We start from the raw sequence: 13,321 nt of genomic DNA on the forward strand, positions 1-13,321 counted from the left end.
GGAAGTCATATTGCATTCTGGAGAGGAGGTCATTTCCTTCTTAAAACTGCACAAGGCAGGAACTGACCATCCGTTCCAGGACCTTGCACAAACAGCTTGACCGAGCAACTGAGGGCAGTAATTGTTCAAAACTTTTGGATCCTTTCCTGGCTTAGGGAAGGCAACCACAATTGCCTTATGCTAGGAGGCCAGAAACTGCTCTTCAAGATATATTATGTTATGTTATACAAACATAGCAGCCAATCCATAGATTCAGATGAAAGATGTTTAATCATGTCATAATGGATGCCATCTGGCCCAAAGGCACTTGCTGGGATAGAGATAGTGCAGCTTTAATGTCCCATTCAGTGAAAGGCTGATTCAAATAACTTCACAATTTGAAGACAACTTCAAATGTCACTTTTCAGAATTTTGTTTGGGGGCCAGAAACTTAGGGTGTAAGATGTTTCAGTAGGCACTTGACCAAATATCTCCCTAACAGTGTTCATTTCATATGACCGGAAATTGTATAGGATTGATGAAGGGTGTGATGTGTACCTGCTCTTCATTTTCCAAACTTAATCCTACATAAGCTAAGGTAATAACACTTGGGTGATGGAAAATGTGAAGTGGATCCAAGATTCCTTCTGACTCTGATGTCTAACTAATGTGCTTTGGCACATGCACGTTTGAAGGCTATTAGCTTTGCAGTTAGATAACGTTGTTATCTAACTGCAAAACAATGTGTGGGGCCTCCAGAGTTGCAGTTAGATAACAACGTTATCTAACTGCAACTCTGGAGGCCCCACACATTGTTTTGAGCCTTTCTTGTTGCTGTGCATTTTGTATTCCACCATGGTTTTGGAAATCATGGAAACTCTGGAATTGCAATTTTCGCTACTTGGACAATACTATCTGTGATGTGCATCATTAATTGACTTCTGGCTGAACATAAAAAACAGGCACCTGGAGTGGATTGGATCTATCCAATCATATTAAGGGAGGCAGCAAAGGAGGTGAACAAAATCTTAGCCATAATTATGGAAGCATCCTTGGATTCACAAAAGGTCCCTATGGACTGGAGAAGTGTGAATATATCTCCAATTCATAAGGGGGAGGGGGATCAAAAGGCTACTTGAGTAATTACAGATCTATCAGCTTAATGTCTGTTCCAGGTAAAATAACGGAATCACTGGTTAAAAAAGTAATGCAAGACCATTTGGACATGCATGCAATGATACTGCAATTACAGCATGGATTTCTCAAGCGGCAGTCTTGTTTAACCAATCTAATAGTTACTACGTTGCAGTGACTAAGTAATTAAATGCAAAAAATAATTTTGATATCATATAATTGGATTTCAGGAAGGCCTTTGATACTGTTGTGCATAAATGATTGCTGTACAAACTGGAGCAATGTGGCATTAAAGGCAAGTTACTACTATGGATAAGGGGATTAAGTGGAAGAAGAAGACAGAAAGTGGTTATTAATGGGTACTGCTCTTCATGGACTAATGTCATTGTTTTCAATATTTATCAATGATATTGGTGAAGGTATATCAGGCTTAATGCTTAGTTTCAAGAAGATACAGAGGTTGGCAGGGTAGTTAATGACAGTCATCACGGTGAGGCTACTGCAACAAGATATAGGAAAATTGGGTCAATGGGCTGAAAATGGCAGTTTAACATCGACAAGTGCAAGGTACTGATTATAGGTAGCAGTAATCTCAGATTAGTTTATCAACTGTGAGGAACTATACTCAGGGTACTACTGGAAAATGAAAAAAGACCTAGGGGTAATTGTGCAGTCAGACATGAAACTGTCTGTGCTTGGAGAACAGTGCAAATGTGCTACCAGGACAGCTCATGGTGTATTGTCAATGATATACAGAAACTTTGCTAGCAGGGATAAGGAGGTGATTATCCCTTCGTATAAGGCCATGGTTAGACCACATCTTGAGTACTATATACAGGTCTGGAGGCCTCACTTTAGGAAGGATGTAGATTGCTAGAACAGGTGCAGAGAAGGGCAACCAGATTGGTGAAGGGAACAAAAGGGTGCTCTTACCTAGAATGACATCAGTTCTGCAAATTGCAGTCTCGAGAACAGGCACCTGCAAAAAGAGATATGATTGAGGTGTTTAAAGCCTTGAATGGATTGAGTAAGCTGAATGTTAATGGTATTATTCCACTTGCTGAGATTAACCAACAATCAACCACCTGTTGCCTTCAGCCAATGGGTGGTTGATTGTTAGAATAGGCTTCCATTTGTTGTTGTGGAAGTGGATGGGTTGAACAAATTTTCAAGGGAGAACTAGAAAAATTCCTGGGGGGTATGGATGGGTGAACTGTTTTTTTTTTTTTTTTTTGGCTGATGCTATATAAGCTTGCTTTCTTGCATCATTTGCCATTACTACTACTACAAATCCAGCACATAATTCATTCCTGTTAGAACAAATTATATACATAAGAAAACGTACCTTGCAAAAATACAATCTGAAACACTGATTACTGTTGGGTTGTTTTGGGGTTCCTTGGTGGACCATTCAAACTATAATTGTACAGTAGACTTGTCAAAATAATGGTACAGTAGACTTGTCAAAATAACGGTACATCGAGATCAGATGTATACATGCAGTGCAGCTGTCTTGCAAGGTCGGAAAAAGAAAACGGCAAGTCACGTGATTACTGTATTTGTTTACATTCACCATTTTGAAAGTGAATTCTGTACTAATTATGCTTATGTTTTATATTTCTTTTAAATTAAAAACCCCTCACTATGGCTCCTAAAGTTAATAAACCTCATACAGGGAAGAAAAGAAAAACAACATTAAGCTCATTAAGATAGTGACAAACTTGATATAATCAAACTATTACATTAGGGTCACCCAGAAAGTTAATTCATATACCCATGTGTATTGTGTCTGTAAATTGCATGTGTTCTCTGGTCGATTTGCCGGTTTTGCTGGATGAAAAACCCTAGTTTCTAAGGTAAAAAGCCTTGCTATCTATGCCTGAGACTGACTAACTCAGCCATAGAGTGCAAAAGGCCAATAAAAGTTCCTCGTATCATCGACGGGATTCGAACCTGGGCTTTACCATCTGGTGTGGGGAGGATGGTGACAACACCACTGTGCTACGCACACAGACTAAACTTGTAAAAAAAAATAGAACAGGAAGTAAATAGGAGTGTATGAATGGCAGAATATATATAACATTGGACCATCAATGTGTTTGTTTTTTTATGTGCAGTTAATAAAACTGCATTTTTAATCTCACAATTTCTTATTTGGCCTCATTATTTCTGCATTAAATACAAAACTTTCTAAATAACGAAAAAATCAAAATAACGGCACCTTGAATCCTTTTCCACCTGGTGTGGGGAGGCTGGTGACAATACCACTGTGCTACCCGTGCAGGCTTAACTTGATATAACAAAGAAAATAGAACGAGGCATAAGCGAAAGTGTATAATGGCAGAATATAACATTGTCAAAATGTTTATGCTTTTTATGTGCAATTAATAAAATTGCATTCTTAATCTCTCTATTTCTTATTTGGCCTCATTATTTTTGCATTAAATACATTTAAAATAAAACTTTCTAAATAATGGAAAATCAAAATAACGGCACCTGGAATCCCCAAAGGTACCATTACTCTGCAAGTCTACTGTAACTGTACAATTATGGTTTGAAACATTACATCACATTAATCAAAACTGCAACTATACAAACCATGTATGAATACACAAAATTATCCATGTACAGATTATCCATTTTGTGGGTTAAAAATGCACAAGTTAAACATTTTTTCTTGTTTAATTTTTAATACTTGGAGAGTTCCAAGTTTATTACTTTATGGTTCAAAGTAATGGAAGGGTAGAAGTTTCTTACTTTTTTTTTTATTATCATTAATTGATAAACTTATTGTAGGTTTATGAAACCATTCATTTTACAAGTACACCACTAGTGATTTCTCTCCCCACCCCCTCCGTTTCTGCCATTTACAGAGGCTTAGGCTTGATAATTTCTTCAAAATAATTGATGGAAATTATATTACACAATCAGTTGCAGGGGAAGGAGGGGTTCATTGCATTATTTATTGAAAATAACTCAATAAAACAAAAGATAAAACAATACATAAGCAGTTATGCTTATGGTTCATTAAAAAAAAACAATGACAAATAACGAATCATAAAATGAAAGAGCTATAGGAAGGATCACTTACTTTTTAAGATTTTCCTCCCAATCAAATGGGGGTTCTTCTGAATGAGTGGCATGAAGAAACCGTTCACATTCATTCATTAAAGACCTAGATTTAATATTGTCATATGGTGGCAGAGGTTTCATTGAAACAGTGTTTATATCAATTAATATATCTGGATCACTATTAGGGTAAAAAAATAAATAAATAAAATTAGCAATTACAAAGAAGGTTGATTTTTTTAAAATAAAAATATACATGAGCAATATTATTTCATTTTTTATGACTAATTTTTCAATTGAAAATGGGAAGAAAAAACCTTGTATTGACAATTTGTTGTTTAGCTCACTTTTCCTGTTCTATTCTAAAATAAATTGCAACCGCTAATTACATCATCCTGTTGAATGTGCAGTTTCTTTCAATGTCTAGATCCTTGTTGGAAACCATTATTGCCAAAATTTTAAAATTTTCATTTTTATTTCAATATTTCATAATTTTTGTTTTTATGAAATGCTATTCTGGTACTAGTAGTGAGAATGTGTATATATTGGAACTAAATATAAATTTTTAGATAAAAAATACAGTGGACTTTACAATGGGTTCACTGTACGAACTTGACGATCACTTTACGATAGACTTCCTATAATAAAATACTATAAGATATGTAGTAAGTGTGAGACATTGTGATCACGTTTCTGAATTGAATTTTAATTCTATTTTAATTCTATTAAACAAAGCTTAAAAAATAGGAATGAAGAGAAGATTTAAGTTTATTTTTATTTATTTTATTTATGTTTTTTATATGATTTCAGTGAAGGGAAAACACATTTCACCATAATAAGGATAAAAACCCACAGAATTCATGTTATTATTGGTATTATCACAAATGCAATAAGACTGAGTGTACTACCCACATAATAGATTGCAATAACAGAAAACCCCAATAAAATGGAAACTGCAAATTGTTTTTATTGTTTTTTGTTAATACTATAGTGACTTCCAGAAATGTTCTTTAGAAAAATATCACCATTGCATTCACAATTGATTCTTATAGCAAAACATAGCAATAAAAGGTAAGTGTAGTGCATTTTAATGATTTCAATTGGTTTTTTTAAATTTGATTCTATGAAGCGGCTGATTCTACTAACTAGTGATCACTACACCTACTTATTTCACTTTACGAAGGCTTGCGATTGTCTCCAACTGGACCACGTGGTCCTTTCTCTCAGGCAATAGCAGTTTGTAAACGTGTTAGGCACATATTTTGTTTTTAGCATTAGTATTAGTTGAGGTATATGATGCAAGAAAGTAGGCTTATACAGCATCAGCAAAAAAAAAAAAAAAACACCACCTTTCCCATTTCACCCATCCAGTCACTCCAAATGTTTGTCTGGTTTAGCCTTAAATTTAGTTAAGCTAACAGATGGACGTCTGTTCCAATAATCAACTACATGTTGGCTAAATGCAAACTTCCGCACATCTATTCTACAAGAGTCTTTCCTCAATTTCAATTTATGCCCCCTCAGGTTCTTAGTCTGAGCAAGCAGAAGTATCCCATCAGCATTGAGCCTGCTCAAACAATTCAAGGCGTTATACACCTCAATCAGATCACTTTGCAGGTGCCTGCCTAGTCTCCAGATGATGCAACTTGCAGAACGTAAGCCTTTCTTCATAAGTGCACCCCTATGTTCCTCTCACCAATCTTGTTGCCCTTCTCTGTACTCGTTCTAGCAACTCTACATCCTTCCTAAAATGAGGCCTAGAGACTTGTATACAGTACTCAATGGTCAAGTATTAATTTTTGACCTGAAAAAGTGTGACCTGACCATTGCCTTACACAAAGGGATAATTACCTCCTTGTCTGTGCTAGCAAAATTCCTATATATCATTGACAAAACTCCATGAGCTGCTTTGGCAGCCCATCTGCACTGCTCAGAGAAATTCATATCTGACTACACAATTACCACCAGGTCGTTTTCATTCTCCACCTCCCCGAGTGCAGTACAACAGACTTGGTACATTTCTCTTGGGTTACTGCTACCCATATGCAGTACTTTGCATTTGTCAATGTTAAACTTCAGTTGCCACTTCTCAGCCCATCTGCCTAACTTTTCTAAATCCTATTGCAGTAGCAAACTCTGCCAACCTTTATATCATCTGCAAACTTGGACAATAAGCCTGATATACCTTCATCGATATCAGTGATAAATACACAAAACAACAATGGGCCCAGCACCGAACCCTGGGGGACATTAGTCCACGTAGAGCAGTATCCATTTATTACCACTCTCTGCTGTCTCCCACTCAACCATCCCTTTATCCATTGCAGTAACTTGCCCTTAATGCCATACCACTCCAATTTGTACAGCAGTTTTTCATGTGCAACAGTATTAAAAGCTTTGATGAAATCCAAGTATATGATATCAAAATTATTTTTAGCATCCAGTTACTTTGTGACATCATAGTATGCAAACAAATTGGTTAGACAAGTCTTCCCCTCAACAAATCCATGCTGTGTCTGAACTTTTGCTGCTGTCTTGTCTAGGTGATCCTGTATCACCTCTTTAACCAGTGACTCCATTATTTTCCCTACAACAGAAATTAAACTAACAGGTTTATAATTATTTAAGTAACCCTTTGAACCCCTTTTGTGATTTGGGGATACATTTCACATCTCCAGTCCATGGGGACTTCCCCTGACTCTAATGATGCTCTCATAATTATGGCTAAGGGTTTGCATACTTCCTTGCTGCCTCCTTCATTATAACTGGATAGATTCCATCTTCGCCAGGTGCCTTTTTTTATGTTTAACTTCAACAATTTATCCTCCACTTTGCTCTTAGTTATCACAAAATCACTTAGCTCCCTGTTATAGTTTGATAAATTTCTGGAATTCTCCTCCTTGAATAACTCCTCATGTGTGAATGTAGATGCAAATTACTCATTCAGTTTATCAGCTACGTGAGCAGGATCATCAATAATCAAACCATATATGTTAAGTGGACCAATCTGATTCATCCCCTACCTTCTAGAGTTTACATAAGTAAAGAACTCTTTGCTGTTTTTCTTTGTGTACTTTGCCAAAGATTCCTCGTAATCTGACTTCACCTGCCTAATCTCCTTTGTGACTTGATTACAGGCTAGCTTATATCTGTCGTAGGCTTCTGTGTCATCTGATAATTTATATGCATTTTTCTTCTCTGCCAAAGGCCTCATTAATTCATCCGACATCCGTTTACGCCTGAACCTTGAACAGTATTTCTTATTTGGTATGAAAAGCCTAGTAGCTTCCAAGATTAAGTCCCTGAAGTTTTCCCATTTAGAATTCACCACTGGTAACATCACAAGTGGATCCCACTCTACAGAATTTAAAAACTGTCTGAGATCTCTGTAGTCACCTTTACGAAAACCCTTCCCTTTACCCTTGATTGTAGTTACATCTTTAAGTAAATCCCACATCAGTACACTGCGATCACTGTCACCTAGTGGTTCCTTTATCTACAAATTCCTAATGCATGTGTCATCACTGCTGATAATCAGATCAAGAGTGTCTCCCCCTCTGGTTTCCCCCTCGAACATGTTGCTGTAGAAAACAATCCTCCAATAAATCCACAAAAGTCTTGCTATCGTGCGATTTATATACATCCCATGCATTTTTCTTCTCTGCCACGGGCCCCATTAATTCATCCAACATCCGTTTAGGCCTTAAACCTTGAACAGTATTTCTTAGCTAGTATAATTAAGTATTTAATCATACCAACATGCATATAAACCAACTAAGTATTTCTTAGTCGGTTTATATGCATCCCATGCATTTTTCTTCTCTGCCAAGTTCCAGTTAATATCTGGAAAGTTAAAAATCCACCATTACAAAACATTCTGATTTACTGGACCACTCTATTTCTCTGCACAACTGTTCGTAGTACTCATCAGAGTCATTAGGCTTTTAACACACTCCTACTCTCATTTTCCCTTTCCCAGTGTTTATGTCACACCAAACAGACTCAACATTGCACTGTCCACTCATGTCAACTGGATGCACTTCCTCAGATTTTATCTGTTTCTTAACTAACAGCATAACCCCTCCTCCCTTCCTACCCTGTCTGTCCTTTCTGTACAAATTGTACTCCCCAAATTCCAATTCTGCACTGCTTATATCTGTGTGAAACCATGTCTCTGACATCCCAACAATATCTGCTTTTGATGTCGTGATCAGCACTTCAAATTCATCAATTTTATTTACTACACTTCTTCTTGCATTAACATACATGCAAGTTCACTTTGTTTTGGTATCCTTTAGTTGAAGTAATTTTTTGTGTTGTGCTTACTTTCCATAAATTTACTGTATTGAATTTGAATGTACAACATTGTGTAAACTGATAACATGGCCCCTAAAGTGTGCAGTAAGAAGAAAATTTCAATTAAAATTAAACAAGAAATAGTGAAAAAAACATGATGATGGTGTTAAAATTAGTTCATTGGTGCGTGAATAATATGGTTTTTCCCAGTCAACCGTTTCTACCATAGTGAAACAAAAAGAAAATTTGAATAAAGTTAAAGTAAGTGATGTGCCTAACACAGTCCAAAAAGATAGAGAACTCACTGCAGAAATGGAAAGCCTTCTGTTGCTGTGGATAAAAGAACAACAAATGAAGGGTTATACGGTTCCTGGACAATACATTTGTGAACACGCAGAGCAGATTTTTGAGGACTTAAAGGTCAACATCTTAAACTGTGTAAAAATGATTGTCAGTTCTTAGAATGAAGTTTCAGCTTGGTGCCTCAATGCAGCCTGGAAGAACTTGTGACCTTCAGTCATCCATTTTTTTGAAGGATTTGAAGCTTATCACTCTTGGTGAGTCCTTAGCATTAGCATTAGTAGAGGCATTTGATGCAAGAAAGCAAGCTTATGCAGCATCAGCCAAAAAAAAAAAAAAAAAAAAACCACTTCCACTTCACCCCTCTGTTCATTCAAAATACCTGTCCAGCTGAGCCTTAAACTTATTTAGGCTATCAACTTCCACGACAAGGGATGGAAGTCTGTTCCACCAACCAACCACTCGCTGGCTAAAGGCAAATTTCCGCACGTCTATCCTACATCTGTCTTTCCTCAATTTGAATTTATGCCCTCTCAGGTGATTATTCTGAGCGAGAGGAAGAATCCCATCAGCATTGAGCATGCTCAAACCATTCAATGCTTTATACACCTCTATCAGATCACCTCGTGGTGCCTAGTCTCCAGACACTGTAATTTGCAAAACTTAAGGCTTTCTTTGTAAGAGCACCCCTTTGTTCCATTCACTAATCTTGTTGCCCTTCTCTGTACTCGTTCCAGCAGCTCTACATCCTTCTTGAAATGAGGCCTCCAGACCTGTATACAGTACTCTAGGTGTGGCCTAACCATTCCCTTATACAAGGGAATAATCACCTCCTTATCCCTGCTAGAAAAATTCCTATATATCATTGACAATACACCATGAGCTACTCTTGCAGCCCGTCTGCACTGCTCAGAGAACTTCATATCTGCCTGCACAACCACCCCCAGGTCCCTTTCATTCTCTACCACTGTCAGTGTAGTACCAAAGAGTTGATACGTTGCTCTGGGGTTGCTGTTTCCCATGTGTAGTACTTTACATTTGTCAATGTTAAACTTCATTTGCCACCTCTCAGCCCATCTGCTCAACCTTTCCAGATCCTGTTGCAGCAGCATAGTGTCAGTAGTGTCCTTGACAACCCTGCCTACCTTTGTATCGTCTGCAAACTTCGACATTAAGCTTGATATACCATCATCAATATCATTTATGAATACAGAAAACAATAATGGACCCAACACTGAGCCCTGAGGGACTCCACTAATAACATTAGTCCACAATGAGCAGTGTCCATTGATTACCACTCTCTGTCTTCTCCCCCTCAACCACCCCTTTATCCACAGCAGCCATTTGCCTCCAATGTCACACTGCTCCAATTTGTGCAGCAGTCTTCCATGTGCAACAGTATCAAAAGCCTTTCTAAGATCCAAGTATATAATATCAAAGTTATTCCCTGCATCCAGTTCCTTTGTGACTGTAACATAGTATCCAATCAAATTGGTCAGGCAAGACTTCCCCTTAACAAAACCATGCTGTGTCCGAGCTATAACAGAAGTCTTGTCTAAATGATCCTGCAGTGCTTCTTTAACTAGTGCCTCCATTAATTTTCCTGGAACAGAAGTTAAACTCACAGGTCTATAATTGCTTGTGTCAGCCTTTGATTCTCCTTTGTGAATTGGGGTCACATTTGCACATCTCCAGTCTGCGGGTACCTCCCCTGGGTCCAAGGAAGCTCTCATAATTATGGCTAAGGGTTTGCTTGCTTCCTTCGCTGCCTCCTTTAATATAACTGGATAGATCCCATCCACCCCAGGTGCCTTTCTTGTGTTTATCTTCAACAGTTTCTCCTCCACTTTACTCTCAGTTATTACAAGATTCTCTAGCTTACTGCTAGAGTTGAATACACCCCTGGCTTTCCCCTCGCTAAATAACTCCTCATGTGTGAATGTCGATGCAAAATATTCATTTAGTTTGTTAGCTACCTGAGCAGGATCATCAACAGTTGACCCATCGATATCAAGTGGACCAATCTGATTCATCCCCTTCCTTCTAGAGTTTACATAAGTAAAGAACTCTTTGCTGTTTTTCTTTGCATCCCTTGCCAAAGATTTCTCGTACTCTGCCTTCGCCTGCCTAACCTCCTTTGTAACTTGGTTACAGATCAACTTGTATCTATCATAAGCTTCTGTGTCATGTGTTAATTTGTATGTATCCCATGCCATATGCCTCATCAGTTCATCTGACATCCATTTAGGCCTTGAACAATATGTCTTAGTTGGTATGTAAAGCCTAGTAGCTTCCAAGATAAGTTCTTTGAATGCTTCCCATTTTGCATTTGCTGTTGGTAACATCATCAGTTTGTCCCACTGTATAGAATTTAAATACTGTGTCAGTCCATCGTAGTCGCCTTTACGAAAGCAATAACCCTTTCCTTTACCCCTAATGGTAGTTACCTCTTTGAGTAAATCCCACTTCAGCACACTGTGATCACTGCCACCTAGTGGTTCATTTATCTGCAGTTTCTTATGCATGATGAGTCACTGCTGATAATCAAATCAAGAGTATTCCTCCCTCTAGTTGCCTCCCGAACATGCTGATGTAGAAAACAATCATCCAATAAATCAACAAAAGCCTTGCTAGTGTGTGAGTGACCAGCCCCCAAACTCCAGTCAATATCTGGGAAATTAAAATCTCCCATTATAAGACTCTCTGGTTTACTGGCCCACTCTATTTCCCTGTACAGTTTCTTATTATACTCATCAGAGTCATTAGGCCAATAGCACACTCCTGCTCTCAATTTTGATCTCCCAATGCTTATGCAACACCAAACTGACTCGACACTGCACTGTCCAGCGATGTCCACTGGCTTCACTTCCTTGAATTTTATGCATTTCTTAACTAATAGCATAACCCCTCCTCCCTTCCTATCCAGTCTATCCTTTCTGTAGACGTTGTACTCCTCAAATTCCAGTTCTGCATTCCTTATATCTGTGTGACACCAAGTCTCTGATATCCCAACAATATCTGCCTTTGATTGTTTTGAGCAATACCTCAAATTCATCAAATTTATTTACTAAACTTCTAGCATTGGGGTACACGCAAGTATACATGCACCTATTTCTATTCTTAGCTACCCTAACACAACCCGTGTGTTTACTTGTACTGCAATGACTCCCAGCAGTCTCTGAAATATCCTGAATCTTGTTTTTCAGGCTTCTACTCATTCCAATAGAAGCAATGCAAGAATCTCTTTCACCTCTGCCAGTGGCTACTGTTAATCTATTCATCTTTGTATCCCCCCAAGCTAGCAGTTTTCCGACCCACCTAACACTGCCTCAATAGCATTGGCTAATATTCTTGCACCCTTTCTATTTAAGTGTATCCCATCCCTGTAGAAGCAATCTCTCCTGTTAACAAGTACAGTCCAGGCTGAAAAAAATTCTACCCCTTGAGCCTTGCACAATCTTTCCAGGGCCGAATTGATCGACAAGGCTCTCAACCATATACTCCCTCCTATTGTGTCTGCGCAGAATTGCAGACACTTTCAAATTCAACCCTATTTCACGGCTTTTTTTCCACAGTGACCTGTACTTGTTAAGCAATTCTGCCGGTCTCCTACTCTTGATATCATTAGTGCCAACGTGTACAACTATACCACCTTTTGTGCCCTTCAAAGATGATATCTGCTCTACAACGTCATCAACCTTTGCCCCTGGCAGACATACCCTGGTCCTGTTCCACCTATCCTTTTTACAAAGCATGTTCCCCGTTTCCCTGACAATAGAGTCACCAACAACTACTAGTTCCTTTGGGACCAGCACATTCTGCCTTGGGGGTTGCCGCTGTGTTGCGCGATGACCAAGTGCAAGCTCTGGCGTTGATGTGGGCAGCTGAGAGCTTGATGGGCCCCTCAGTTTAGTTCCTTCGAGGGCATCCACCCTGTCCTTCAAGCTCTCATATAGGCCCATAAGAACTGAGTTGTTGCCTGATTTCGACACACTCCTTGCATCGTGCACACACACAAAGACATCCCCCATGGCAATATCATGTCCCTTACCTGAATGCTCCACAAACATCATGCAAGCTGTGCATTTTAGAAGGCTGTGATTCAGAAGGCAACTGCCCCCCTCAGTTCTCCTCTGAGCCACAGCACTTCCATTAGCTTGAGCCTTTTTGTTTTGCTGCTCTGGTCTGAGTCATGATTACTTTTAATTTAAATAAAATTTCAATTTCAGTTTATAACCCTAACTTATCTCCCAACACAGTTATAATGGTATATATATTTTTTAGTGTCAAATATTAACTATCTCCGAGTTCCCTTTATATAACTTCCGTATCAGTTATGTATTAATTAATTATGTTACGTTTGTAATCTAAGTCGGTATATGTATTTAGTTAAAGTGCAATTTAAATGCCAACGAAGTTCAACAAGTTTAATAGATTTTACCGATCACTGAAAATATTATAACCTATGCTATACTAACGCTATCTAGGTTCGATATATAAAGATCGTATGACAAAGACAAAGGCAGGAATTTACGAACCGTAA

At 38.2% G+C, this 13,321-nt stretch overlaps 1 protein-coding gene across 1 annotated transcript in view; it reads right to left on the reverse strand.

Moving 5' to 3' along the window:
• Rcd1 (Reduction in Cnn dots 1) overlaps window positions 1-13,321 on the reverse strand; it is a 350,852-nt gene that overhangs the window by 215,996 nt on the left and 121,535 nt on the right. The window contains exon 4 of the mRNA XM_090374162.1: window positions 4,205-4,363. Coding sequence (XP_090230288.1) covers window positions 4,205-4,363 — 159 coding nt within the window. The remainder of the gene's footprint in view (window positions 1-4,204; window positions 4,364-13,321) is intronic.

The sequence above is a fragment of the Mastigoproctus giganteus genome, chromosome 5 (genome assembly GCF_048544385.1).
Source record: "Mastigoproctus giganteus isolate SK-2022 chromosome 5, ASM4854438v1, whole genome shotgun sequence".
In the NCBI taxonomy this organism is placed as follows: domain Eukaryota; kingdom Metazoa; phylum Arthropoda; class Arachnida; order Uropygi; family Thelyphonidae; genus Mastigoproctus; species Mastigoproctus giganteus.